This window comes from Ammospiza caudacuta, chromosome 23, assembly GCF_027887145.1.
Source record: "Ammospiza caudacuta isolate bAmmCau1 chromosome 23, bAmmCau1.pri, whole genome shotgun sequence".
Lineage (NCBI taxonomy): Eukaryota > Metazoa > Chordata > Aves > Passeriformes > Passerellidae > Ammospiza > Ammospiza caudacuta.
The window spans coordinates 7,290,105-7,318,101 of NC_080615.1; the positions used below are offsets into that span (position 1 = coordinate 7,290,105).

General features: G+C 64.4%; 3 protein-coding genes across 3 annotated transcripts; all 3 read left to right on the forward strand.

The window, feature by feature from the left end:
- Window positions 1-1,081: 1,081 nt before the first annotated feature.
- Window positions 1,082-6,443, forward strand: THY1 (Thy-1 cell surface antigen). Its single transcript, XM_058819013.1, has 4 exons — window positions 1,082-1,214; window positions 3,427-3,508; window positions 3,613-3,948; window positions 4,475-6,443. The coding sequence occupies exons 2-4, from the start codon at window positions 3,472-3,474 to the stop codon at window positions 4,585-4,587; spliced, it is 486 nt and encodes a 161-aa protein (XP_058674996.1). The 5' UTR covers window positions 1,082-1,214; window positions 3,427-3,471; the 3' UTR covers window positions 4,588-6,443.
- A 1,322-nt stretch (window positions 6,444-7,765) lies between these two features.
- USP2 (ubiquitin specific peptidase 2) lies at window positions 7,766-21,548 on the forward strand. Its single transcript, XM_058819095.1, has 13 exons — window positions 7,766-7,960; window positions 11,434-12,179; window positions 18,833-18,883; window positions 19,080-19,203; window positions 19,431-19,542; window positions 19,626-19,736; window positions 19,887-19,951; window positions 20,041-20,144; window positions 20,232-20,312; window positions 20,426-20,504; window positions 20,609-20,716; window positions 21,045-21,165; window positions 21,259-21,548. The coding sequence occupies exons 2-13, from the start codon at window positions 11,475-11,477 to the stop codon at window positions 21,344-21,346; spliced, it is 1,749 nt and encodes a 582-aa protein (XP_058675078.1). The 5' UTR covers window positions 7,766-7,960; window positions 11,434-11,474; the 3' UTR covers window positions 21,347-21,548.
- Window positions 21,549-23,479: 1,931 nt separating this feature from the next.
- Window positions 23,480-27,304, forward strand: MFRP (membrane frizzled-related protein). Its single transcript, XM_058819178.1, has 13 exons — window positions 23,480-23,533; window positions 23,684-23,795; window positions 24,058-24,186; window positions 24,483-24,644; window positions 24,722-24,965; window positions 25,041-25,171; window positions 25,280-25,405; window positions 25,547-25,623; window positions 25,767-25,915; window positions 26,067-26,197; window positions 26,602-26,736; window positions 26,847-26,974; window positions 27,080-27,304. The coding sequence occupies exons 1-13, from the start codon at window positions 23,480-23,482 to the stop codon at window positions 27,302-27,304; spliced, it is 1,803 nt and encodes a 600-aa protein (XP_058675161.1).
- Window positions 27,305-27,997: the final 693 nt, after the last annotated feature.

Consider the following 27,997-nt stretch of genomic DNA (forward strand, 5'->3'; position numbering starts at 1 on the left):
GTCCCCGTTTGGGCCAGCACACCTGCAGCCCATGTGGTGAGTGGGCAGCCAGGGCCAAGCTTCTGTAGAATTAGCAAAACCCCCTGCACAGCCAGCTTGCAAAACCTCAGCATTCGAGTGTCACCTGGGATCAGGTTCTGCTGGAGGAGAAAATGACTTTTATATCGACTTTCCCAGTGTCAGCCCTTTTAGCAGGGCCCAGCCAGAGCTGTGGGAGGGGGTGAGAGCAGGGCAGACCATCCCGTGTGTCTGTGCCTTCCTGGGATAGCTCTGGACCCAAACTCCCAGGGAAAACAGCTCCCTGCTGCTGCCTTCCTCTGCTGTCATGACCTTGCCAAAGAGCAGGGAAGAGGTCTTGTCCCAGGCTGCTTTCTGGTTCCAAAGCCATTTTGCCTGGGCAGAAGCAGCTCTGCTTATCCCCTTCCCAAACATGCTGATGGGAGCCTGTGGGGAGCAAAACCTTGTTGTGTCCTCATTGTCACCAGACCCGGGCCAAGAACTGAAGGTCTGTGTCCAGGGCCATCACAGAGAGAGGCTGTAGATGTGACACTAGGGGCCATGGCTTAGCCGTGGATTTGGCAGTATTGGGTTAGCAGTTGGACTCGATGGTGTTAAAGATCCTTCCCAAATTAAATGATTGTGTGATTCTTTGATTCAGCATTGTGAATCATTGATTCACAGTGATTTCCCACATGGAGGAGACCTGTGGTGACCTGGTGCAGAGTGGCCTCTTGGAGCACCTGAGCTGCTCTCATTTGGTGGCAGAAGATGGTACGTGCCCCCTCCTCAGCAAAGCCCACACCAAGCTCCTTTTCCCCTTCCCAACCATCCTCCTTTCCCAGCAAAACACCTCCCACGCTGCCGGGGAAGATGAGGGCTGGCAGCTCTTCCGCAAAATGATGTTCCCATGGCGATGGGGATGCGTCGCCCTTCCCGGGGAACATAAAGGGGGCGAGCCGCACCTTCCGCATCAGTGCGCGCCCCTTGTCCGGGGCGGGGGCGTCCGAGTCCCGCAGAGGCAGGGCCCCCCCGCACCGCCCCCCGCCGCAGGGCCGGGGGCCGAGCCTCAGTGACGCCTCCCGGTCCCCATTCGCTGGGTCCGCCCGCCCAGCCCTGCCCAGACTGCGGGAGCGCCGCGCCCACAGCCCGCCGGGCAGCCCCGGACAGCGCCGGCAGCCCCGCAGGCAGCGGGCAGCACCGGACAGCGCCCGCAGGTAGGCACCGAGCGCCCCGCGCGCTGCGGGGCCGGGAGCAGCCGCCGGGCTCGGGGCACAGCGCGGGGCTGCGGGCGGGGGAGGGTCCGCGGCCGCGGGGCGCGGCGGTGGCACCGGGGCCACCTCGCCCGGGGGATGCTCGGCCGGACGGAGCGCGCTGGAGGAGGGCACGGGCTCAGCTTCTCGCCCCCCACCGGTGCCGGTGCCCCCCACCCTCGGCTCGGGACTGCGGCATTCCCGGTGGGCGCGCCCCCGCGCACGCCCGCACCGCAGCCGCGCTCCCGCTCCGCGCTGCTGCAGGGGGGGAGCTCGCCCAGCCCGAGCCCTCCTGCCCCTCTCGAGGGTCGCCCCATCGCTTTTCCCTGCGCGCCGCGTCCCCGTGCACCCCCTTTGCTGGCAGCCCCCCCCCGGCACGGCCAGGCTCCTGCGGCTCTGCGTTCCCGCAGCCCACCAGCCCGGCTCTGCACGTCCCCATCCCCATCCCCATCCCTATCCCCGCAGCTCGTTTGTCACCCTGAGCCTGTGACGCTGGTGGGCACAGGGGGTAGGTACCTCCATGGTGTGACCCTGAGCAGGTTGGGACTTTGCCCTCTAAGAGTGAAGCCCCTCGAATGCCGCTGTCCCCCTGAGCCCTGTCCCTACGCCAAACCCCTGGGATCACGCAGGAGTGAGCGTTACCTGGCTTGCTCTGCTCCCAGCGCTGCTGGCAGGAGAACAGGGGTCCAAGGGCTATCCACCCAGAGCCTGGAAAATCTGAGTGTTTGGGCACATAGATGGGAGGAAAACCTGCTCTCTGGGAGCTTCTTTGCATGGATTTCCTGGAGGAAAGCCAGGCTATGACCTAGATAGTGTCCCAGGACATTTAAAAGGGAGAAGATTGGTGCTGGGAAATGACAAAGCAAGGGACAGAGGGACAGTTCCTAGGAATGCAGAGGTTCAAGCATTTACCCCATTGGCAACCTCTCGATTGTCAAGATCAGAGAGAAGGGAATTTTTATTCCTGGCCAAGCGTTAGGGTTCTGGATAAAGAGATTTTTTAGAGCTTCAGGGTGAGCAAATGGGTTTGGTATTTCCTTTTAGAACGTTATATGAAACACACAAAAATTGCGAAATAGAAAAATGCAGCTGGCTGTGGTACAGGCAATTCCCAGCTCTTCCCTGGATGCTTTGCCAGGCTCAGAGGGAGCAAACTGAGGGTCTGTTGTCCCCTCTGCCAGCCTGGAGTCACGAAGGGCTGGTTAGTCAGCTCCCCCTCTTGGACCTGGCCCTACATGGCCAGCCTGAGGGCTGACTGCAGGATGCTTGGTGCGTCCTTCAGCCCGGCTGCTGCCTCGCTGCTGCCCCGCGCTGTCCCTCCATTCCGCATGTCTGCGGCTGGATTCCCCACGCGGCCGCTTGGCCAGGCTGCAAACCTTTAATTGATTCCTTGTGGCTGCGTTGGGCCGACTGGAATCAGCAGCCCTGCTGTTTGGATGGCACATCACGGGCCCCTTACCCACACACACAGCCTGGAGAAAGGCAGGCACTGGGCAGGGACCCAGACAGCGGATGGTGCCACCCAAACCCTTTCCATCCCATGGCCAGGCAGGCTGAGTTCAACTCCTGGAGGCTTCATGCCATCCTTCAGCGGGCTTGGCTCGCTGTCCAGCTGCTGTGTCCCTCTTCCTCACTGCTCTTGGCCCCTTTCCCTCCCTGCATCGCAATGACTCATCCTTGCTGAGCTCACCCGCTGGAGCTGCTGGAGGACTGGCAGGGCAGGCGCCCACTGGCCCCCAGAGAGGGTCCCTCAGCTGGCAGCCCCCTCACTGTGAGCCACAGACCTCTGGTCAAGGTGTGCAGGCATTGGGGTGCAGCCTGGTTTCACCTGTCTAAACCTTGGCTGGCCATGGGGCAGAAGGGTGGGGAGGCTGGACATGCAGGGCCTTGCTGCAGGTCTGGCCATGCTCATTTAATGTCTGCTGGGGGGATCTGGACTGGGAAAACAATGTGTGGATGGGGCATTGCCTGGGGATGTGCAAAGTGATGCTGGGCAGACACACAGTGCCTGATTCCCCAGCGGGCTGCAGCGCCAGCTCGGTGCAGTGAATCAGACACTGGTGAGGAGGAGCAGACGCTGGAGCATCGTCTGTGCAGGAAGGGCAGCCTGCACCACCGAGTGCCCACACCCATGGGGCAGTGGCCTGGCTGACTGCCTCTCTCTCCCGCTGCCCAGGTTCCCCTCTCAGAGACAGCCCCCACCGGGCACCTCAGCAGCAAGATGAACCCCACCGTAGGCATCGCTGTCATCCTGACAGGTACATCCCTCCCTGCTCCCTGCTCGGCCCGGAGCAGCCTGGAGGCTGCATGGGCCTCCTCGGAGCACACTGTTCCCTGCCCAACCCCCTCGTGCCTCTCCCAGTCCTCCAGGCTGCCCACTGCCAGATGATCAAGGACCTGAGTGCCTGCCTGCTGGGCCAGAACCTGCGCGTGGACTGTCGCTACGAGAACAAAACCGACAACCCCCTGACCTACGAGTTCAGCATCACCAAGGACAACAGGAAGCACGTCATCCACAGCACCATCAGCGTCTCCGAGAACATCTACCGGAGCCGAGCCAACGTCACCATGCACAAGAACCTGGTGTGCCTCCACCTGCAGAGCTTCACCACCAGCGATGAGGGCATCTACATGTGCGAGCTGAGGGCCACCAACGACTACACTGGCAATCAGATAAAGAACATCACTGTTATCAAAGGTGAGACAGGCAGGGGCACCTGGCCTCAGCCCTTCCCACCTGCTCATTGGCTTGGCAGGGCCAGCAGAGAGCACCACAACTCCCTGAGCTCCATAAATATGCCCTGACCCTTACACGCCCTTCAGGTGGGACTCACTCTACCCCATCTCACAGCACTTTTCCTGCCTCTCTTGGGTCCCACCTCGGGCACATTGCCTAGGTATCCTCCCATAGAGAGGACAGTGGGGATCCTTCACACTACAGCACACAGGAGCAGTCCTCTATATGCAGAACTTTGTCTCACCTGGTGCCCATCCACTTGTCACCTCAGTCAGGCACAGGCAGGGTTATGCTTCTCAGGGTCCCAAAAAATATTTGCTACTACACACTGGGAGGGAAACAGGCCAGGATGGGGCGTGCTGCATTTCTGGGACAGAGCAAAGGCAAGAAGCTGTGTTGCAGTACCATTAGAACTCCCAGCCTGAGCCCCATTCCTGAGGGATTTCATTGCCTCTCTTCTCTCCCTCCCCATTCCTCCTCCTCACAGACAAACTGGAGAAATGCGCCGGCTTCAGCCTCTTGATCCAGAACACCTCGTGGCTCCTGCTGCTGCTCCTTTCCCTGCCTCTCCTGCAAGCCGTGGACTTCGTGTCCCTGTGAAAGGCGAAGCACACACACACTCCCAGCGCTCGCACACACACGCACACACACACCGAGCACCCCAGCCACCCCGCCTTCCTCGCAGCCCCTGGAAAAGAGAAGCTGAAGCGTCTGGAAGCCGTGAAACCTCTCTGTGTTATCTCTATTTAGCCGTATATTAACGCTAACCACCGTCCCGTGCCGAGGCTCACCATCCCACGCACACGCGCCCCGCTCCGAAGCATGGTGGCTCTGCTAGGCAGCGTTGCTTCTCCCATGGCGCCTCCCCGCTCCGTAGGCTGGCTGGTTTGCTTGTGCTGGGAGCACTGGAGGCCTCAGCCTCGCTTGTCCCATCCCTTTAACTCTTGGGGTTTGCCTGTTCCCAACTGGGCAAAGACAGCTGGATTGGCAGGTAAGAGAGAGGGGTGATGTGAGAGCATGCGGAGGGTGCCCGTGGTGGGTGCTGTGCCCGTGGTGGGTGCTGTGCCTGTGGCCCCTGGAGGTGACAGGGCTCCTGGTGTCCCCACCCACCCTGCCTGCCACCCAGGTGACCGATTCCTCACCCTGCTCCTCTCAACCTGAGCTGCCGCAGCTGGGAGAGGGCAATAAATTACTCCTGTCTCAGTGAGCAGGGGAGCCATGGGATACTGCTGGGCCTGGCAGGATGGGGGGAGAGAGGGGAACAGATCTAGGAGACACCATGAACCCCCTCTGCCTCCTTAGGGCTCCTCTGGGGCCCTGGGAACAGGCTCAGTGCAAATGTGCTTTGGCAACAAGTTTTTCCTGATCTGTTTCTTACAGCTGAGCTGAAAGTGAGGCCTCCTCCAGACAGCACCTGGTACCTTTGGGCTGCCCGAGCCAGACACCACTCGCTCTCCCTGGGGACCAGCCCTTAGCTGTGACGAGAGAATTGCTGCCAGCACCAGTGGAGGCAAGCAGAGCCTCTCTGAGCTAGCCACAGCCCCACTGCCCTCCCCAGGACCCTCAGAGCTGCACCCAGGATGGCTGGTGGGGAGGGGGTTCCCCTCTGGGAGTGTGACCCCATAGGGACTTCCCTGCACCGGCACCTTGTCTTCCCTAAGGGAACATCTGGGGACCCCAGTCCTTCCTCATGGAGAGGCAGAGCAGTCTTCCTCCAATCCCACCGTGCTCCTGGGAGGAGCCCGTGTTCCCCCTCCCTTCTCCCTCCTCCCTTTCAGCATTTCCCTGTCTCCCTTTTAAGAGCAGCAAAGGACAGAAGGGCAGCCCACAACCTCGGTAAGGCCAGGATGGCGCCAGGGGTTGGCGAGAGCGGGGACAGGGATGGCCAGCACAGCTCAGATCTGCCAGCCCAGGGCTGCCCAGATGCCCACGGGACCCCGAGGAGCCTCACCCAGGGGAGGGCACAGGGAAAGGAAGAGGCAGGCAGGAGCATCCAGGTGCATGGGGTGAACCCCAGCTGTGCCACCCGTGCAGCCACGGCTGAGAGCAATACACAGCAGCTGCTCCCCACTCCTTGCTCCTCTCCAGAGCTGCTTCCGACCCCCGTGCCCATCCCCTGCCCATCCCTGCCTGCTTGCTTGCTGTCTAGTGCTGCTGAGGCCGTGCCCAGCTGAGGCCTGGCTGTGCCCAGCGCCCTGGGCGTGCTGGTGAGCGCCGGGGCAGGCGCAGAGCCCAGCGGCAGAGCGTGGACGCGGCTCGAGTCTCATTTTTTTGTGAACATTTGTAGTTGTTTCCACAGCTTGTCGTCAAAGAAATTCTGTTAAGGGAAAAGGAAAAAAAGTGGAAAAAAAGAACCTTATGAAAAGCAACAACAACAACAACAAAAAAAACCACCTTACCATCCAGGAGTGTTCCTCTGTCTGCACAATAAAACCCTACCTAGGTTGTGTGTTGGAGCCATGGGCGCCCGTGTGTGTGGCGGTGGGGATGGGGGCTGTGTGGGGATGGGCACCAGGACCTGCTGAGGGGTACAGCCCCCCAGGCATCCCCCCTGTGCCTCCAGCACCCCAATACCTGCAGGAGAGAAGCAGGCAGAGGGGCAAGACTCGACTTTCCTGGGCAGGGCAACTCCCTGGAGTGTGGCACCCTGCACCCAGACCCTTTGTCCCCATCCCTGTCCCAAAACCCCCAGTCCATCCTAGAGGCCACCTACTGCCCACGGTGGTGGCAGGAGACCAGGTCTGGTCCTGGCCCATCCATCCTCTGGGGAGAGAATTGCCAGGGATGGAAGTGGCCATGGGAGGGGGCCACTTGTCCCAAAGCTCCTGTGCCCGTCACACCAGGGTCCTGCTGGAGCCCCCGTGCCCACACTCTGCCTGGGGGGCTGCCAAGGGCTCCCGTGTCCTCTGGAGCAGCCACACACTGCCCTGCCCAGGGTCAGGATGCTGCCCTGGCACCAGGAGTCACGAGCAGCAGCCTGCCACCACCCCCTAACACCATTGGTGACCCTGCGCCACCTCCCAGAGCAACGCCCCGACGCGTCCCTCCCTGTTTAAGGGCTGGAGCCAGACGGGAGGGAGGGAGGAAGATGCCACCCTAATTACATCCCTCCCATTATCCCCGGCAGGTGCTCGCTGAGTCACGGCCACGCAGGTGCCGTAGCCTGGGCGGGTCAGGCGTCCCGGAGCGGTGCCCCGGTGTCCCCATGGATCCACGAGGGGTGGTCACGCCATGCCAGCTGCCCCATGCCCAGCTTTGCTGAAGGTTTAGGGGGCTCTTCTCCCTACATTTCACCTCAAGGGGGGCAAAACCCAATCCTGCTCCTCCTCTCACCCTGATTCTCTACTCCAGACCTTGCTGGCAGCCACGACCACCCCTTTTTGTGCCTCCCTTACCCTCCACACACCAAGTCGTGTCCCCCCCGCCGGCTCCCTCCCTTAACCCTCCCTCCATCCTTTCCCTCCTGGACCTCGATCTCCCTCCCCAAATCTCTCCCTTCCTCACGCTCACCCTCAGTCCTCCTCCTCCATCGCCATAGCCCCCACTGCCCCCGCAGCCTCCCCTCGGGCCACCCCCTTGCCATGGGCCACCAGCCCCCCCAGGTTCGCGTCCCCTTTAAGCCTCCCCAAGCTGGAATGCGAGAGGAGCATTTCAGCGCCCTGTGAGGTCAGATAAAGACACTATATTTATCTGGCTGGTAACCTGAGCCCTGAATTTCTGCCGTGGTGTTTTTACGCGGCCCCACAGCCCTCGGGCTCGGCCCCCTCCGGCCACTGCGCTCCCTCCCCGGGTGGAGGGGCTGAGCCGGGGGTCTCCTGTCCCCTGCGAAGGGCTCGGCTGCTGCCCATCTCCGCACCGCCCGTCTCTGAAGCTCCCCAAGGAGGCAGGATCAGCCCAAGGGCATCACCAAATGCCTGGCTGGTCGCCCCTCGCCATGCCCTGAGCAGCCATCGGCCACCCGCGCCACATGCAGGTGAGTGCAGGTGGGGACAGCGCCCCGGGGAGGGGGACACGGAGACAGACAAAGGTGTCCCCCTCTTCCTTCGGGGGAGAGGTTTCTCTCCAGGGAGAAGGTTCCGAGTTCACACACAAAATCCTGGCTTTGCGCCCTCCTCGGCACCCTCCTCGTCCCCCAGTGTGGGCAGGGCACCTGCCCGAGGGTCCCTTCTATTTTTTTGCCACCCACAGACCTCAAAGCAGTAATTCATGCCCCGGGTCTCACGTCAGGGTCCCCGGTGGGTTCGGGGTTTTGCTGCCCGGGAATAGCAGGTTCTGCAGCAGGGTGGGGATGTGTCAGCAGCACAGAGTGGGGCCGGGGCGGTGACTCTTGGCCATGTGGGGTGAGCTGGGGGGTTCTCAGGCCCAGGGAAGGGCCCTGGCCAGGCTGGTCCCTGCTGGGTGAGTCACCTTGGGCAGGGCCTGTCACTTTGGGGGGTGGGAATGGTGGGGGGCAACGGAGGAGCTGGGCTGTGACAGAGGCACTGCAGTCCCCATCTGTCAACAAGGGTCACTCCAGTCCCTTCCAGGCAGCAAATATTTTGTGGCACATTCCCCCCAGGGCTGCTTGGGGTCACCCTTCTTAGAAGGAATTGGACACCAGGAGGATTCTGTGCCTCGTTTCCCTTGGGGAATGGGCAGGAGGCTGTCCCACCCCACTCAGCTGGACACAGAGCCCCTCAACCCCAAAGCACTCGTACCCTGAAGCGTGCAAAGTGCCTCACACAGGGTCTCCTCTGTGCTTCCACCACGGCAGAGTCCTGGGAGCTCCCACGTAACCTCCAGGCTGGGACATTGTGTCTCAGGGGACAGGGGACACAGCTCCGAGCCTGCGTAAGCGAGAAGCAGCTGTGCTGTGACACCTTGGATGGTGCCAGCGCTGTGTAAGCTGAGCTGAGCCCGCTCTGGGGCTCCGTGGCCACCGAGGGGGACAGCTGGCACCAGGCACGGGCAGGACAGAGGGGACACCTGCCACTGGGTACGGGCAGGACAGCAGCTGGGGACAGAGCAGGGCTCTGCTTCTCTGCCTTCAGAGTGAAGGGTTTGCCTCCTCACTTTGAGCAGAGATTGCCAGGGAAGTGCCAGGGCAGGACTCCCCAGTGCCCCGAGGAGCCCCTAGGTGTCCCTCTCCCATGTGGTGGCGCCTCTCCTGCCCGGCCCCGTGAGCGCAGACCGGACATTCCTGTGCCTCAGCTTCCCCTGACACCCCGGGAGGATGATGAGGGTGCAGGAGGCCTGACTCAGCCGTGCCGGCCCCAGGGCTTTGCCAGGCAGCAGGAAAGCTCAGCACAATGACGGGTAGGGAGGGGCCAGGCAGCCCAGGAAGCGCTGGGAGGAACCGGGGTTTTCTCACACCCCCTCAGCTCCTCTGGCTCCTGGCACGCTCCGCTCTCCCGCCGCCCTGGGGTCCGCTCGGATGTGACACGGGGACCTGGAAGCACAGGCAAGCCTGGCAGATGTGACATTCCTCCATGGTAAGGCCTCTCTTCCCAAGGAATGGGATAGCTCCCGTGTCTGGGGCCGGTGCTGGCTCCTGACCCTGCATCCCTCCATCGGCTGCTCCGCATCCCCAGGGCAGGTGCTGCCCTTGGAGACTTGTCCTGCTGCCAGGAGCTCCTGCTGCCCTCCTCTCCCCAACCTGGTGCTCTCCTGATGCTGCTGGCGCCAGGAGAGAGCGTGGGCACCTGGCAGGGGACGATGGCGTGGGGCTGTCCTGGCACTGTCCCAAACCAAGATCATCTCTGCTGGCGAGGAGGATGGAGAGCAGGGGCAGTCGCTGTGCCAGGCTGCTCCGTGCCCCAGCAGGGCAGGCAGCCAGGCATGTGCTGCTCCCTGGGAGCCCAGGGGCTCCGTCATTCCCATCCTGGCACTCGAGTGCCAGTCTCTTGGCTGGGGTCCCACTCCCTGTGAGCGAAATTCCCCACTGTCCATGTCAAATCCTGACTGGCAGAGCCCCGCTCCTGGTGAGGGCGTCCTCAGCCAGGCTGGGGAGAGCCGAGCCGGGTGTTTCGTAGCTCCCTTGCCCGGGAGCAGATTATTCACCCTTCATTCTCCGTCCCCAAACAGGTCTGTGCGCTCCACCTCGCTGCTGCTTGTAAATATTTCCTTCTGCAGGGTGGGATGGCTGTTCCCTGGGCAGTAACCTGGCTGTAAAGCCAGGCTGCCTGCCAGAAGCCCACGGGGGCTGGCTGCTGTCTCTCAGCACCCCCTCCTAGAAGCATTCCCGGGGCGTTTCCACGCTGAGCCTGCGGGGTTTTGAGCAGGAGGCTGTGCCCCCCAGGGCCAGGCTGGCAGTGACCCTCGTGCCACGATCAGTGCCCATCCCCAAGCCTGGGTACACCCTCGGTGCTGCAAGGGACGGGCCAGGCACAGACTCTGGCACCTCCTGGCTTGGAGCTGGGCCAGAGCCCGCCCCGGCTGGGCTGGGAAAAGCCTCTGAATCAGGGTCATCTCCCGGGTGACTGGAGACTCTCGGAGCCACATGAGCCGCTGTCCTGCCAGGGAAGGGACACCAGTCACCCCGGGAGCTGAGCACCAGCAGCGCCAGGGCAGAGGAGCTCGGCTGGGTCCTGCCTGCCCCAGTGGCACCCACAGCCCCAGCACAGGTAGGGATCCAGCCATCAGCCTGCCAGCCGGGGTGCTGAGGGCACACTCTCCTCCAGCTCCCGGCAGCCCGTGTTTGGGGGCTGCTGGCTGCCACAGTGCCCTGTCCCTTCTCTGGCTTGGCTCTGGGGGCCTCTGTCCCTGTCTCTGTGTGCTCCTCCCCTGCCCTGTGTGGGAGCCACCAGCTCTCTGTGGGCACTGAGTGCTGGCCGTGCCCGGCTGGCAGGGGCACGGCTGCCACCTCACCAGGAGGACTCTTAGTTTGAATTACTGATGGGGGCACAGGGCGCACGGCCATGGCAGGGAGACAGGAAAGCTGCTCAGATGCTGACCTTGCCTCAGTTTCCCTCTCACTGAAGTGCCAGCCCCTTGCCAAGCCCCAGCACTCCCTGTGAGTAACCAAGGGAAGGTGCTGACTGGATCAGCCCATCCCAGCTGCCTGTCTCAGCCAGAGCTGGGCCTGAGCATCATCCTGTGACCAGGCCACTGGGGATATCTCTCCAGGCCCAAGAGTGGGACAGTCACAGGATGGTGTGGCAGGGATGCCAGGGCTGGGGCAGAGGTGGCTGCTGATGGGGCTGTTGGGTGATTCTGGCAGTGCCCTGGGTTCCCTCCTGTGGTTTGAGGTGCCCGGGGGCATGGTGTGGCAGTGCCAGCCAGGTCCTGCTGTCTCAGGCTCTCCAGGAAGGCTGGCAGGTGGCAGGAGCCATGGCCACACTGTCACCAACAGCCCCTGGATGCCCTCAGTCTGCCAGAATCTCCAGGGGAGGCAGGAGCTGCTGGGTGGGAGCTGGTGTTGTGCTGACCAGGGCCTGTGGAATTGATCCCCGAGCTCTTCCCTTGCAGCCGATGCCTCCAGGACAGCGTGCCGAGCCCCAGCCTGCAGCATGTCCCAGCTCTCCTCCACCCTGAAGCGCTACGTGGACTCCTCGCGCTACGCCGAGAGCACCTACAGCAAAGCGCCCAGCGGCTACAGCTCCTACAGCTCCTATGGATCCACCCTGTCCACCGCCTACGCCGACAGCGACAAAATCGGCTTCAAAGCCAGCTACCTGCCCTCCCCCCGCTACCACCACGCTGGGGGGCTGTCCCCCACCTCTGGCTATGACAGCGGCCGGCTGTACCCCGACCCCAGCATCCGCCTGAGCCCCTCGTACCTGCGCACGCAGCCGCAGCGTGGGCTCAGCGGGGGCGCCTGCTACACCTTCAGCGGCACCCCCGGCAGCCCCACGGGCTACCTGCCCTCCGCAGCGCCCCTCAGCCGCCACAAATCCATCAGCCACTCGGACCTGGCACGGGAGTTCTCGGGGCTGCACACCTCAGACAGCGCCTACCTGCCCGCGGCCGGCGCGCTCAGCACCCGCGCCCGGCCGGAGCACGGCAACCTGCAGGGTCTCTACCAGGCTGCCGCCCACTCCGACTACGTCCGTGGCTACCTGGAGAGCTACGGGAGGAAAAGCCACCATGGCAGCCTCTCCACTGGCCACCTCAGCCCCTCTCAGGCCATCCTGCCGCCGTCGGGCACCCACTGTGCCAGCCAGCCCTGTGAGAGGAGCGATGAGCACTGCGATGTGTCCGCACAGGACCCCACGGTACGTGGGGCTGCCTGGGGTGGGGGACACAGCTGTGATGGGGAGGGATGTGGGATGTGCTTGTGGTGAGCTGAGGAGCCCCAGGCACTCAAACTCTGCCTGGGAACCTGGGTGTGCTGCTCCGTGCCTCGGTTTCTGTGTGTGACCCTCTGAGATGCCCTTGCTGGCACAGCAGTCCCTGCTGGAGCTGCTGAGGCAGCCGTGTGAGGGCGGGTGGGTGTCCTCTGAGGGGCACCTCCCCAAGGAGGCAGGATCAGCCTGTGCCCAGGATTGTGCCCGCTGCACTTTCTGCATGCATGTGACAGCAGGTGATGGCTCCCATGAGGGGCTGACGAGGATTTCCTGCTGCCTCATCCCAGATAGGGAAGGTGACATGAGCAGCCTGGGCACTCATCCTGCTGGGACAGCTGGTTTGGCTGGTGCTGGCTCTGCCACAGCGACTCGGTGCCCAGCGATGCCAGCTCCCTGGCACCATCCACTGCTGCCAGTTTGGGGCTCTGTGCCCCAGCCTGTGTGGCACCAGGGGTTCCCCCTGGCAGTACCACCCACACGTGCTGGCAGGTACTCGGTGCCCCGTGTCCCCATCAGCGCTGCAGTGTCCCCAGAGCCCCAGCCTGGGCCGGGAGCAGGCACCGCACACTCAGCCCGTGCAGGGGAGCAGCCTGGTAATTTTCCACTCAGGTTTCCTTCCAAGATCTGGCCAGGCTCTGCCTGCATTGTCTCCCGCTGTCTTTCCAGTCACCCTCCATTCCCCCATGGTCTGACCTGCCCTTTGCTTCCCTGCCTCTCTGTCCCACCGCCATCTGCCAAACCACGAGAAATCCTGTCCTGCTCGCAGGGAGGCAGAAAAGAATCCCCCAGCATTTTTTCCATTTGAAGCCAGTGTTCCCACATCCCTCTCTGTGCCCCTTCCCCAGTGCCTTCCTCCACAGAACCACCTTCAGCGGTGCCCTGCCGTGGTGTGGGACCCCCTGTGCCCACCTGCCTCATGCCTGGCCCCCAGTCCTGGGGTGAGGGAGCGGGTTGGGGAGTCAGGGCAGTGGAGGATCAGTGCTGTGGAAGGGAGTTCCTGCCTCCCCCTCCCACACCAGGCCCTGCTGGGGGGCTCCAAGGGGGGATCCAGCAGCTGCTGCAGCCACTGGCGGCTCTCGTGAAAGCCAGCACTGCCACTGCAGTGTTCCCACCCCATGTGCCCACACATTGCTGTGTGGGGTGCCAGCCTGCTCCTGTGGGGCAGCAGGGACTGTGCAAGTCCCCAGCCCACAGTCTGCACATGAACCCAGCCTAGGCTGATGGGTGGCAAAGGTGGCAGAGGGCGCTGGGACAGACACCCATGCCAGGGCAGGCCAGGTCAGTGACACTGGCTTAGGTTTCCTCGGTGCTTTGATGGGCACACCTGCTGTTTTCCATTGCTGTGGTTTATTCCCTCTCTTTCCCAAGCCGGGACACAAATGTCCCGGTCGTAAACCAGAGCTGGCTGCCTGTGGCCGTGCCAGGTGCCGGAAACAAGCGCAGGCTGCAGCCCCGGAGCTGCCATCCGTTCTGCCCCACTGCCCAGCCCCGAGGGCAGTGTCAGCAGCACCCGCTCCTGACGCAGCCAGGCCACAGCGGGGCTGGCCCCACGCCTCCTCCCGTCCCTTTTTCCATCGCTGCCTCCCGCCTCTGCACCAGGGAAACCGCCATGCAGAGGGGTTTGCAGCCATCAGTGAGGGTGTCTCTGTGTGTCCCTACCCTCACCATCACTTTGTGCCTCAGTTTACCCTGTGGGCAAGGGGAAGTGTGTGAAGGTGTGATTTCAGCAGGGGGCTGTGCCTGCAGAGCTGCAGGGCCATGCTGGCTCCTGGGAAGGGCAGTGTGGTGAGGGGCAGGACTGGAGCTGTGCCGGCCCATTAACCACCCTGGGTGTACATAGGGTCAGAAGGCCAGGGCCACCCACAAAACGCCGGCAGCTCTCCGCAGTCCCATCCTGAGCAGCTGACGTCCCTGGCCCGCAGCCAGTGGCTGGCTGGCCCTGCCTGCTGCCGCGGTGCCAACCGGGCCTGTGGCAACCTCTGCCCGCGGCAGAAGGTCACCGCTGCAGAGGGGCCAGCTGAGGGCAGGGACCTGCTCTGGGTGATGCCATCCCACCGGGTGTCCCCTTCTCTCTCCCGCTCCAGCCTCGCCCTCAGAGCCTGCGCGCTGCTCTCTGGCTGGAGGGGAATTTGGTCCTTAGCCCAGGGCACTCGATGTCACTGGGACACGAGGTTGAACACGGGATGTGGCTGAACCGCCCTCTTGCCATGGAACCGGCTCAGCCAGCACGGTGCATCCTCATGGGGAGAGCTGCCCCAGCTCCCTGCACAGTGCTCAGGGCTGGCTGTGCCCATCCTGCCCGCGTGGTACCACCTGCACTGCCAGGCAGGATGGCAAGAGACCTGGATTTTGGGGAGCTGTGCCACAGCCTGGAGGCCCAGGGTTGGAGGATTTTGGGGAGCTGTGCCACAGCCTAGAAGCCCAGGCTGTGCCCCAGGCAGGGCAGGAGGGCGTGTGCCCCTCCGTGCACACCGTGTCCCCGTGTGTGTACGCCGTACACAGCGCGGGGTGTGTACATGTACACACGTGTGAGCACGCGCAGGCCGCGGTTACGACAGTCCTCCCGCTGTGATGCAAAAGAGCCCTGCAGATGAATAACGCTGCAAGATGCCTCCTCAGATATTTTTGCTGGTGCCAAAAATAGTCTCCCTGCCTTCCTCCCTCCCCTCCCTCCGTCCCCAGCCAGCCCCTCCGCTGCTTGACAGAGAGGCTGCATCTGCAGCCAGCAGGATCCAGCAGCCCCTGCCTCTGGATGAGGGTGTTTTGGGGGCTCCAGAGGAGGAAAGAAGGCTCTGTTAGAGCCCTCTCGGTGAGGTTGGAGGCTGTGGCTCTGTCAGAGCAGCCCAGCCCCACTCCCTGTCCTGGTTGCCCATGGAAATTTCCCTGAGCAGGCAGAGAAACACCTGGGCACGCAGAGCAGGCGCAGGGCTCCGGCGCTCGTCCTGCCGCGGTCAGAGGGGTGAAGCAGCGGGAGACGCAGGACGAGGACGCAGGACAGCCGGGCTCCCTGCCAGTCCCCGCATCTGCCCTTGCTGCAGGAGAAGAGCTGGAGCCCTGCCCGTGCCGTGCCTCAGTTTACCGAGGGGAGACGCCAGGTGGGGTCTTTGCTCCACGTAGGAATTGCGGGGAGTTTTTCCCCAGCTCAAGGCACTGAAATATCCCCTGAGCTCAGCGCTAATGCAGCCCCTAAAGAGGGGGGTTCCCCCAAAATGTCACTGCCTGGGAACCTGGCATTGGCACTGCAGGAAAGGCACATGCCCAGGAGCCCCACAGCCCGGTGTGACAGCCCGCAGCCCCTCTCTGGCTACAGGCATCGCCTGCACCCACATGCCGTGGGGCTGTCCCACTTTTACCCCGGCAATTTTGGCGACTAACCCCCAGTTAGGGATCTCTGCTCCCTGCCCGGTGCCTGTCCGGAGCACAGCGTGCCCAGGGCCGGACAGCCGGTGCCACCAGCTCTGGGCCCGCCGAGCTGCGAGCAGGGGGGAGCACTGGGGGGGCAGGCGCTGCTCCGGCTGCCGCCTCTCCCCATTCCCCATTGCCCCCGCGGTGCGCGCACGGTGCCGGTGTCGGGGTGCGGCAGCCCCGCAGACAGAGATGCCGAGAGGGCACCGCTGTCCCCCCGCAGCCCCCCGGAGCCGGGGCGGTGTCGCCGCCCCGTTCCGGAGCGTGTCCCCGGGGCAGAGCCGCCCCTCGCGGGCCCCCCTGGCTCCGGGCGCGCTGTACCACGCGGTGCGCGGGGGCTGGCCGTCACCGAGCCGTCACCGAGCCGTCACCGAGCCCGGCTGCCGCCTCTCCACCCATTTGATGTCAGAGGCGCTCAGGTGCCGTCAGCCCCGCAGCCGGCACCGGCTCCGGCCCCGCACGCCCAGCACGGGGGGCTCCGCGCCTGACCCCGCGCCCCCGCCTGCAGCCGGCCCCGGGCAGCCCGGCCGGTGCCCCCTGGCTCCCCGCTGCCCCCGGCTGCTCCCTGCCGTCCTGCGGTGCCCGCCGGGGCCACCATGAGGGACTCGTACACGGTGACGCTGCCCGAGGAGCCCCCCGCGCTCCCCGACCTTCACAAGGACCTGCGGCCCCGCGCCTCCATGCCAGGGTCCCTGCTGGTCTCCACCTTCGTCGGGCTCGTCCTCAACAAGACCAAGGTACGAGATGCCCGCAGCCCCCATGCCCCGGCTTGGGGGCAGAGAAGGGGCACCCCCTGCCTGCCCTGGGGAGCGTGGAGTGCCCTGTGCCATGCCCCGTGCCCGAGAATGGGGTGGCAGGGGGTGGGTGCCCTCCCGGCTGCCCGTGGGGATGGCGTGTCCCCGTGTCCCACAGGGTGGCACGGAGCAGGTGGACTGCACGTGTCAGGACACCTGGGTTCCTCTCCCAGCCCTGTCCTTGCAGTGACCTTGGCCAGGTCCCCGTGTCCCACCACAAGGAAGGGTCTGCTGGCCACGCTGAGCCCCTTGGCAGTGCCATGGGAGTGAGCTTGGCTGTCCCCAGGGCCACAGCACCGGGACAGATCTCTCCTGCAGGGATGGCAGAGCAAGGGGCAAGGAGGGCAAGGTCTGAGCACTTATGTAAGTCTGGCTGCTCTGGTTCTCCTGCTGCCCCAACATGCTCCTGGCATGTGGACCTGGATGGGGCAGGACGGTGAGGATCTTGTCCCTTGTCCCCACCGCCTGTCCCTTGTCCCTGTCCTGCAGTGCAGCCTCGGGGAGTCCCCAGCCGAGCCGCGTGAGCCAGCTCTCCTTCAGCGCCTCTGAGCATGTCGTGTCCTAGATAAAGCCCTGTACGGGAGAGGGGGATTAGCTGGAGTTGAGTCACCCAGGGGAGGGAAATCCAGAGGGGGAAATAACACCTCGGTGCACACAGGGCTTGTGCCAGGCTAGGGGAGCACCTGACACCCCCTGCCCAGCCCCAGCCCTCCCCTGGGGTTGTTCCAGGCTCTGGGAGGACAGCCTGGGACCTGGCTGTGGGGGAATGCAGGATCTGTGGGGAGGTTTGCACCCACATGGGCAGGACTGGCCGGTCCCTCCTGGCACAGGGCAGGAGCTGCCCAACCAGGGCAACTGGACAAGCCCGTCCTGGTGGGGATGGCTGGGGCACACTGGGGCAGCTCCTGGGAGTTGCTGCTCCCCCCTGGCACCGTGACCTTCCCTGGGGTAGTGGTGGGGACACGAGCAGGGCCTTGGGGCTCACATCCTCCAAGGGATGGATGTAGGCTGCTGGGACACTGGCCCACCTCTCCTGCCGCCATCTGCGCAGGGACCAGAGCCAGGCCGGCTCCTCCAGCCGTGGCATGGCACTGACCTGTCACATCCTGCTGGCACCCTGTGCCCAGCTGAGCCTGCCTCCAGCCCAAGAAGGCGCCTGGCACTTTTGGACAGCCCCCTGTCACTTGGGCAGCCACATCTGGGGACATCCCTGTGCTCTGGACACTGCGGGGACACCCGATGGCACAGAGGGCAGCCGGTCAGAGCCACGCGTGCCCACGCAGGGCGGCCGGGTCCCCGCTGGTGCCGGTCCCTGCCGCGGTGGGTGATGCCTGCGCCGTCGCTAAGGAGCACATGTAACTGGATCTGGGTTATTTTGGGCTGCTGTCAGGGCTGGGTGCTCAGCACCTCCCACACACACACCAGCTGCTGCTATTTCGGAGCTGCTGGGCCCCCTCCCCTCCTCTCGCCTCCTCTCCTCCTCCTCAAGCCTCAGGTGGGCAGCTGGGGCGTTTGCCTAAGGATCCTTAAACCCTGGACATCTGGAGAGCACCATCAGCAGCCTGGCCCTGTCAGACCCCCACCCTGCTCTGGCGAGGCTCATCCTGCTGCCCCCCAGTGCAGGGCTGGGAGCAGGACCCCTGGGCTCCCACCAGTGCCCCCCACCAGCATCCTGACACCCCTAAACCCCTCTGTGCTCTTGGTCTCTCCAGCAAAGAGTGATGATGGTTCCCAGCCCCAGCATCCAGCTGCCCATGCCCATCTTTGCTTTTCCAGGCTCAGGGAGCACCAGGAATTGTCACCCCATGGCACAGGTGCAGCACAGCCAGGGCTGGGAAGGCACCACTGGGCACACAGCCCTGTTCCCTGGGCTGGGTTTGCACTTTCCCAGGTGGACTTTATCCCGCAGAACAAGACAGCTATGCCAAAGTCTGGGCTGCGCTCGTGCAGGGTGTCCTGGAGGGGATGGACACCTGGCACGAGGCAGGCACGCAGTGACAGGGCACTGTGCTCCTCCTGCAGCGTGGGACAGGCACAGGGCATTGCCATGCCCCGGTGTCCCCAGGGGAGGCAGCCTGGGTGCCAGCCTGACCTGCAATCCAGGGCATGGGGCAAAGGCATTGCCAGGCAGGGAGAACTTTGAGCCCTGAGCATAGTCCTGGGCCAGCAGGATGGGGCAGGCCAGCCATGGTTTGTCACCAGGCTCTTGGCCCAGAGAGCTGCTCGGTGCCGGCTCTGCCCATGATGTCACAGCGGGATGGGGCCTCTCCTTGCACCTGAGGGTCTGCTCCACGGGCAGCTCTGTGGCACCATGGCCTCGCTGGGCTGCCCACAGGCATGGCCAGCCCGCCACCCTCCCAGCACTGTTCCCTCTCTCTGCAGAGCTCCAAGGCCGTGCAGGGGCTGACCGGCCTGCGGAACCTCGGCAACACGGTGAGTGTGTCCCCAGGCCTGTGGCTCACACCTGTGGGGCAGGGGGAGCCCTGTGCCTTCACCTCACCCTGGCAGCTCCCTGCACCCCTCTCCCCACGGCGCTTCCCCTGTCCTGTGCCCAGCCCAGGTGTCCCCCTGCCATGGCCTGCCTCTCTCTGCTTCCCGTTGCCATGGTTTTCTCTTCTGCCTCCCCCAGTGCTTCATGAACTCCATCCTGCAGTGCCTGAGCAACACCAAGGAGCTGCGGGATTACTGCCTGCAGAACCAGTACCTGCGGGACCTCAACAACAACAGCCGCATGCGCACGGCGCTCATGTCAGGTAACTGCCCAGCCCCGGGGACTGCGGGGGCTTCCCTGCAGCAATCCCTGCAGCAATTCCTGCAGCACATCCCTGCCACACCCCACGTCCTGCGGGACCCCCACCCAGAGCTCCACGCTCCTCCTTGGGCTGCCCCAAGTGGAGGATCAGGCTGTGAGACCCCTGAGCTGTCCCCATGGGGACATGGCCGTGCCACCTCCTCTGCTGAGCCGCCTCTCTGCCTGCAGAGTTTGCAAAGCTGATTCAGCTGCTCTGGACCTCATCCCCCAATGAGAGCGTGAGCCCCTCCGAGTTCAAGACACAGATCCAGAGATACGCCCCACGCTTTGTCGGCTACAAGTAAGGAAGGGGGGTGGCTGCAGGGTGGTGGGGGGAGCTGAGCCCCCTGCAGCCTCTCACTGGCCGTGCCCCGTGTCTTGCAGCCAGCAGGATGCACAGGAGTTCCTGCGGTTCCTGCTGGACGGGCTGCACAGCGAGGTGAACCGCGTGCTGGTGCGGCCCCGGGCCAGCACCGACACCCTGGATCACCTCCCGTAAGTGCTGGCACCGCACAAACCCCAGAGGAGTTCACTGCCCGCAAGGCCAGCACGGGGACAGTGACCTCACAGGTCCCTCTGGGCTGGGTGGCAGAGGTGGTGTCCCCCAGGCCATGCTCAGTGCCTGCTGTGTCCCCATGCTTGCAGTGACGACGAGAAGAGCCGGCAGATGTGGAGGAGGTACCAGGAGAGGGAGGACAGCCGCATCAGCGGTGAGCAGGGCTGGGGACGGGAGGACAGGGCTGGGCTGGCAGCGAGGGGGCAACCAGGGCTCTCACCCTGCTCTGTCCCACCCCACCAGACCTCTTCGTTGGGCAGCTGAAGAGTTCTCTGACCTGCAGCGAGTGCGGCTACTGCTCCACAGCCTTCGACCCCTTCTGGGACCTGTCCCTGCCCATCCCCAAGGTGAGGGAGCCCCAGTGATCCCACACCCCCTGTCCTACACCCCCTGTCCCACACTGCCTGTCCCTAACCACCACTGCACTCCCACAGAAAGGCTACGGGGAGGTGACGCTCATGGATTGCCTCCGGCTCTTCACCAAAGAGGACGTGCTGGATGGAGACGAGAAACCGGTACAGGGCAGGGGGGCTCCCATGGCAGGCTGGGCCCCTTCCCCTCTGTGCTTGTGTTGGCAGCACTGTGGGCAGTGCCCTCACCCTCCTGCTTGTGCTGTTCTCTCCCACAGACGTGTTGTCGCTGCAAAGCCAGGACAAGGTGCACAAAAAAATTCAGCATCCAGAAGTTCCCCAAGATCCTGGTGCTTCGTATCCTTCGGGCAGAGGGATGGGGACAGGGGCTGTTGTGGGGAGCAGAGATGGGTTATTGCAGGCTCCCCTTTGTCCTTTGGCTCCTTCATGTGACCCTCCAGACCTGAAGCGCTTCTCCGAGTCCAGGATACGAAGCAGCAAACTCACCACGTTTGTCAACTTCCCGCTGAAGGACCTGGACCTGCGGGAATTCGCCTCGCAGAGCTGCAGTGAGTCCCCTGCATGCCTCTAATCCCAGCCCTGAGCTCCTGGGGACTCCTGGTGCCCCTCGTGTCCCCAGCTGGTGGGGGACAGAGGTGTGAGGGGTGGGGGGCACAGAATCCAGGCTGCTGGTGCTGCTGGCATGGTGTGGGGCAGAGAGGTGAGGGGTGGGAGGCACAGAATCCAGGCTACTGGTGCTGCTGGCATGGTGGGGGGCACAGGGGTGAGGGGTGGGAGGCACAGAATCCAGGATGCTGGAGCTGCTGGCGTGGTGGGGGGCTCTGTGCTGGCACTTTGAGGGGCAGCAGAGCTGAGCAGCCCCCCTGCTCCCCACAGACCACGCCGTTTACAACCTCTACGCCGTCTCCAACCACTCGGGCACCACCATGGGGGGACACTACACAGCCTACTGCAAGAGCCCCGTGTCCAGCGAGTGGCACACCTTCAACGACTCCCGGTGAGCCTGGGGTGGCACAAGCGGGCAGGGACCCCCCCTGCTCGGGGCATCCCATCCCTGCTGCTCACAGCTGTCCCCTTGCCCTCTCTGCAGCGTCACCCCGATGTCCTCGAGCCACGTGCGCAGCAGCGATGCCTACCTGCTCTTCTACGAGCTGGCCAGCCCGTCCTCCCGCATGTAGCCAGCCCTGCCTCCCTGGGGGAGCCCTGGGCCACCCCTCAGAGCCGGCTCCACCAGGGTTCGGGCGTTTGGCACCCCCAGAGCGAGGGGGAGGCGAAGAGGAGACACCCCCGAGGTGGCTGCAGAGGGAGGCTGGGGACAGCCAGGAGCAGAGCCCGGGCAAGGACATCCCAGCTCCGAACAGAGGAGGGACTCGTGGCAGGGCAGGGCTCAGGCAGCTCCAGCTCAGGCACCTTCTGATTGCTGATTTGTTTTTTACCTCGGGGTTTTAGTTTCTTTTCTTTTTTTCTCTTTTTTTTTTTTTTTCTCTTTTTTTTCTTTTTTATCTTTTTTGTTTCTTTATTTTTTCTTTTTTTTTTCTTTTTTTTTTTTTTTGTTGGTGTGTAATAAAAATCCTGAGCAAGGGACTCTACAGGAATAATGGGGCCACCTGTCCCATTGACTCAACCAGGACCTCCTCTCCCCTGGGAGAGCACCCAGGAGAGCCTCACACATCCCTTCTGACCTCTTGCCACTCCTGTATCTGCTTGGCCGTCCCAGAGGATTCGTGAACTTCTCCCGATCTCCTCCCGGCACTTCCAAACCTCCTGGCAAAGGACTCCAGCAGCTCTCTGCTGGCCTCCGTCCCATCTCGGGCAGCACATCCCTGCAGCTGCCCCACTCACACTCCTCAAAGCAGCCAGACCCACGGACAGGAGGGAGGAAAACATTTTGTGGAATTTCTATGTATTTATAATGGACTTTGCTTCAACCTGGAGCCCCCCGCTGCTTCCTGCCTCTCCAGGGACTTGTGCCGGGGCTGCTCCGGGTGGGTTTTTACCTGCCTGCTCAAACGACGGTGCCTTAAACCATTTAGGGGAGCGGGGGGGGGGGGGGGCGCGGGGGTCGCACGGAGAGAGGGGAGGACGGTGGCTTTGCGGGACCATCTGCAATCGGGGCTTTGTTCTCCCTGTGATCAGGAGCCCTCCTGGGTGCCCGGGCACCCGCCCTGCTGCTCTGCCCTCCAGCTAGCAAATGCCAGTGGCCTTTTTAGCCTTTAATTTATTCTCCTCCCCGTCCTGCCTTGCCTGAGGTGCAGCGGGAGGAGACACGGGCACCATCCCAGCCCTCGGGGCAGCTCCATCCAAGCCATCCCCGGCCCTGCGGGCACGGGCTGAGCGCTGGCACCAGCACCCTGCCCAGCCTGGGGCATCCCAGCGGGGCTCAGGGGGGCAGGATGGGAACGGGGGGCTGCCCAGGGCAGGAGCTGGGCTGGGGCAGCGATGCTGCTTGGCAGGTGGCTTGTTTACTGTGTAAGCAAGGCGGGTGGGAAGCGTCTCATACAAGGGAGACTCGTGCAGGAATAAATTTGAGCTTGAACAGGGCGTTGAGTGCGTGTGGTTTGTCTCCGGGTGGGCTGGCAGAGGGTGGGGAGCTGCCACCGGTGGAGCCCCATGGACCAGAACACTCTGGGCTCGCTGCAGCAAGGGAGATGTGGCTGCAGGTGGCGGAAGGAGCCTTTCCAACCCCACGGAGCTTCCCCCAAAACCCCTGAACAATGGCCCCTTTCTCCCCTGCTTAGGGATGGAGACGGGCATTAAGGGGCAGCAGGAATGCAGGTGGCAGTGCCCAGGCACCCAGCGAGGGCAGGGGGGACACGCTCAGCCCGGGGTCCCCAACACGGCCCCTTCAGCGCTGCCCTGAGCGGAGAGGAGCTGCTGGAAAGCCAAGGTGCCATGTGGGGACCCCAGCAGCAGGGTCCCCGTGGGGAGCGCTCCCAGCAGGATGGGTGCGAGCACTCGTTCCCCTTTAAGACGCTGTTCCTCCGTGCCAGAGCCTGACCTCGGCATCCTCAGCTGAGCTGGATTAACGGGGCGAGGGGGAAGGGGCCTGCGGAGGGGACTGGGGCTGCCGCCGCCTCCCGGGGCTCCCCGCACTCCCGGCACGGCGGGCATGACCCTCGGGTGGGCACCGGCGCTGGGCTGCCACCTGTAGAGCTGGCACTGCCACGTCCTCACCCCACAGCTTGCAGCAGGGGTCCCCACGCCGCCTCGGGGCCCATGGGGACAGCTGGGGAGCAGCGGGCGGTGGGGCTGGGGGGCACAGGGCACTGGGCAGGATTTTAGCCAGGCCGCGCCGGGAACCGCCCGCTGCCATGAAAGACTTCACCGAAATCACGCTCTGCCCCGAGGCCCTGGACGGCAGCAAGGTAGGGCTGGGGGTGTGGGTGCTGCTGCTGATGGTCCCCAGGGTGCCACTGATGGTGCCCGAGTGTCCCCAGGGTGCCACTGATGGTCCCCGAGTGTCCCCCCGTGGGTCCCCAGGGTGCCAGGGTGCCACCCGCTCTCGTGTCCCACAGACCGAGTTCTGCAACCCCGTTTTTGAGGGCGAGGAGCCCCGGGCGGCACCGAGCGCGGAGCACCCGCCGGACAAGGATGGGAGCGGCCCCGCACCGCGCCGGGATGGCCTCGGTACCAGCCTGGGGGTTTGTACACAGCCCCTGCCCATGGAGCAGGGACTCTGGGGCTGCTTGGGGACACATCGGCACCGCGGGGATGTGCCCAGCGAGGGCTGGTACCGGCCTGGGGGTTTGTACACACCCCCTGCCCGTGGGGGTGTAGGATCGGGGTGCTGGGGCTATTTGGGGACACATCGGGGACGTGCCAGTGAGCCAGCCCTGCAGGGAGGTGGGCAATGGTTTAGCAGCGCTCTGCCCGCTGTCCTCGCCCCCAGGCCAGCAGCTCTGGGCACAGGTGGGCTGGAGGTACCGCGCCGACTGCAAGTTCACCTGGCTCTGCGTGGCTCTGATGAGCGCCATCCTGCTCTTCCTCATCGCCCTCCTGCTCGGCATCCTCATCCACCGTGAGTCGGGAGGTGGCTGTGAGCGGGGTGGGGGGCACAGAACCGGCTCAGAGGGGGAGAGGGGCACCCAGAGCCCACCCCGGGTCTGCCCGCTGTGGGGAGAGGGTGACCCCATCACAGGAACAAGGGGGATCTCCGTGTCCCTGGGATGTGTCCCATCAGTGTGGGACCCCCGGGAGCTGCACACCTGTGGGTGAGGTGTGAGCACAGGGCTGGGAGGGTTTCCCGAGCCCCTTCCCTGCCCCGCAGCCATCCCTCCCCTCTGGGGCTGAGCTCCCTGCTCTTCCCTGGCACAGAGCTGACATCCCCACATCCACCCGGAGCCCCAGCCACGGCCCTGCCCGCCCGCGGCGCTGCCACCACCGCCACAGCGCCCATCCGAAGGGACCCCCCGGCCCCCAAAACCGCTGCCACCCCAACCGAGAGCTGGCTGCCCACGGCCCGCACGGCAGCACCGGGTAAGTGCCGAGCAGGGCAGTGTTTTGGGATGGGGGTGCCCTGCTCCAGCTCATGCCCACGCTGTCGCCTCGCTCAGCCTGCGGAGGGACCCTGCGCGGCCCCGAGGGCTCCTTCAGCTCCCCCAACTACCCCAGCCCGTACCCCCCCAACGCCGTCTGCATCTGGCACATCGAGGTGGGCGCCGGCCTCGCCATCCAGCTGAGGATGGAGACGTTCAGCGTGGAGGGCACGGCCTCCTGCCTCTTCGACCGCCTGGAGCTCTACGAAGAGCTGGGCACCGCTGGCACTGCCCCTGCCCCAGCCCGGGGCAGCCCGACCAGGTGGGGCTCCTCACACCTAGAGCATGGCACTGTGGAGGGGGCAGAGAGCGGTGCCAGCCCTTGCTGTGCCCCCAGGTTTTGTGGCAACGTGCCCCCCCCGACCTTCAACACCAACTCGAACCGCCTGCGGGTCACCTTCGTGTCCGACAGCAGCGTGGGCGCCCAGGGCTTCAGCGCCCGCTACCGAGCCGTGGCCCCCGCCGAGAGTGAGTGCCCCCTCCCAGGGCACTGCCAGGGTCCCTCCAGGCTGGCAGGGAATGGGGAGGGTGCCCGGCAGAACCCCCCTCCATCCTGGGTGTCTGTGCTGCTTGCAGAGAGCTGCGCCTGGGACGAGCACCTGTGTGACCGGGGGCTGTGCCTCCAGCTGGGCTTCGTGTGCGACGGCTTCCACGACTGCTCGGACGGGAGCGACGAGGCCAACTGCAGCCTGAAACACAAAGGTGAGAGGGACAGACCCCTGCGTGCAGCCCCCAGACCCCCAACTGCAGCCCCCAGACCCTGGGGCACCGCGAATGGGTGGGAGAGGGAGATGGAGGGAAGGGAGAGGGGGTAAATCTCTTTGTGCGTGTGTGTCTCTCCAGAATGTGGGGGGCCGCTGACCGCCTTGGAGGGGCAGCTGTCCACCCCGAACCACCCGCAGCCATACCCGCACCAGCAGGTGAGAGAAGGAAGGGGCGCTGTGGGAGCGCGGTGAGGATGAGGCTGGGCAGGGAGGAAGGCAGCCCCGGCCCCGGGGAGAGCTGGGGGTGCCCCTGCCCAGCTTCACGGGTGTCGCCGGCTGCCCCCCACCCTGCCCCGCAGCTGTGCCTGTGGCAGATCTCGGTGCCCCTGGGCCACGTCATCGAGCTGCACTTCCACAACTTCAGCCTGGAGTCGCACGAGGACTGCAGCTTCGACTTCGTGGAGGTGCACGACAGCGCGGGCACGGGCACTGCCAGCCTCATGGGCAGGTACCCGACACCCCCAGGCCTGCTGTGCCACCCTGGTGACACACGAGCCGTGCCTCACCTGGGGAAACTGAGGCACGGAGCTGCCAGAAGGCAGGGTTTGGAGGTGCTGGTCAGCCTCCCGAGCCCATCTCTTGTCCCGTGACCTCGGCAGATTCTGTGGCCACCAGGTGCCACCCGCCCTGACCTCCTCACGGCACGTCATGACCGTGCTCTTCGTGGCAGACGAGGGAGTTGCAGACGAGGGGTTCTTTGCCACCTACCAAGCCCGCAATGCCACAGAGAGTAGGTAGCCAAGCAGGGGCACAGGGTGCTCAAGGTGGGTGGTGCCACCTCCATCTTTGAGGGACTGCAAGGCCCGGCTGGATAAAAACCTGGGAAAAACAGTTCTTGTTCCACGGCTGGCCCTGCTTGGAGCAAAAGGCCCCCAAGGCCCCTTCTCAGCTGGTTTCTCACCTGGTTTCTCACCCGGTTTATCCTACAACCTTACAGCCCTGGGGATGGGACCTGGAAGGGCTCACCTGCACAGAGGTGTGATCCATGACCCCAGGGCTGCCCCCAAACACCCCAGGGAATTTGGGATCTCCCTAAACTGGATCTGCCAGGTCCCCTGGCCAGTGAGCGTGGCAGGGGTGGTCAGCACGGGACCACGCTGGCTCCCAGCCGTGCCCTGCCCTCTCCCCTTCCAGAGACCTGCAGCCCTGCGGAGTTTTCCTGTGGGAACGGCGAGTGCCGGGCGCTGGAGGCTGTGTGTGACGGCTGGCACGACTGCCCCGATGGCACTGACGAGCTGAACTGCACCGGGGTGTCCTACCCGGCCTTCGGTGAGTGCCACCACCCCTGGGTGCCCCTCGCAGCACCCAGCGCCCCCTGAGCCCAGCTGGCACAGCCGGTGGGCAGCCCTGCCGCTGGCACAACCCCTCTCCCTGCGCAGGGTCTGTCTGCGAGCCCGTGGAGGTGGAGATGTGCCTGGGGCTGGGCTACAACGCCACCTCCTTCCCCAACATCTGGCTGGCCATCCCGGACCAGGCGGGAGCCGCCGAGGTGCTGCAGGACTACCAGGTGAGCTGGGCAGGGGCTGTCCCCACACTGCCACACCCCACAGGTGCGAGGGGCTGCTCTTACCTGCCACACCGGGCTCACAGCGCTGTCCCCGCTGTCCCGCAGACGCTGATGGAGCTGGCGTGCTACCAGCACCTCCGCCCGCTCATCTGCAGCCTCTTCGTGCCCAAGTGCACCCCGGACGGGGGCGTGCTGCAGCCGTGCCGCGCCGTGTGCCTGGCGGCCGAGCTGCGCTGCCAGCAGTCCCTCGGCCTCCTCGGCATCCTCTGGCCCATCAACTGCAACATCCTGCCCGACTCCAGCGACCCCGTGGAGTGCTTCCAGCCCTGAGCCGGCCAGAGCAGAGCAGCAGGGGCTGGAGCCACCCTCCCCACCCCAAATGTCCCTCCTGTGCTCTTCCTGAGTAAATACCCAGCTGTTGGGTGGCCCCTCAGCTGCCCTGGGGTCAGCCCCAGTGCGTGGTTTGGTGCCTGGATGCCACGGGCTTGCCCACAGCTCCATTTCCCTAGGGAGCAGGTGATATATCCCACAGGGAAAGGCTTGTGCTGGAGGGGCAGGAGGGAAAGGGTTAATGCTCCCCAAACGGAGCGAGGCTGGGCAGAGGTGAGCCAGGCTGCACGGACAGGAGCCCAGGGCTGCCCGTGTCCCACAGCCCCAGAGCCAGCAGAATAAACAGCGTGAGCAGGTGACAAAGCCAAGGGAGCAGGTGACTCATTTGGGGTCTGTGTGTGAGAAACTGAGGAATGGCTGGAGGCAGGGAAGCCAGGGATGGGCAGGGGATCTGAGCAGGGACGGAGTGGCACAGGGGACACTGCAGGGGAGAGTGGGCAGCTGGCTGTGCCCTCACTGGCCTGGGGGCTTGCAGGGTCCCAAGGAGATGGATGGATCTCAGAGGGGTCCAGTTGGTGGCCCCAGGGTGCAGGGAAGGGATCCTGTGCCACCAAGAGTGGTGGCCCTGCTGGCTGTGCTGGCTGAGCTGGCTGAAGGCCACCCTGGTGGCCACAATCCTGGCAACACCCATGG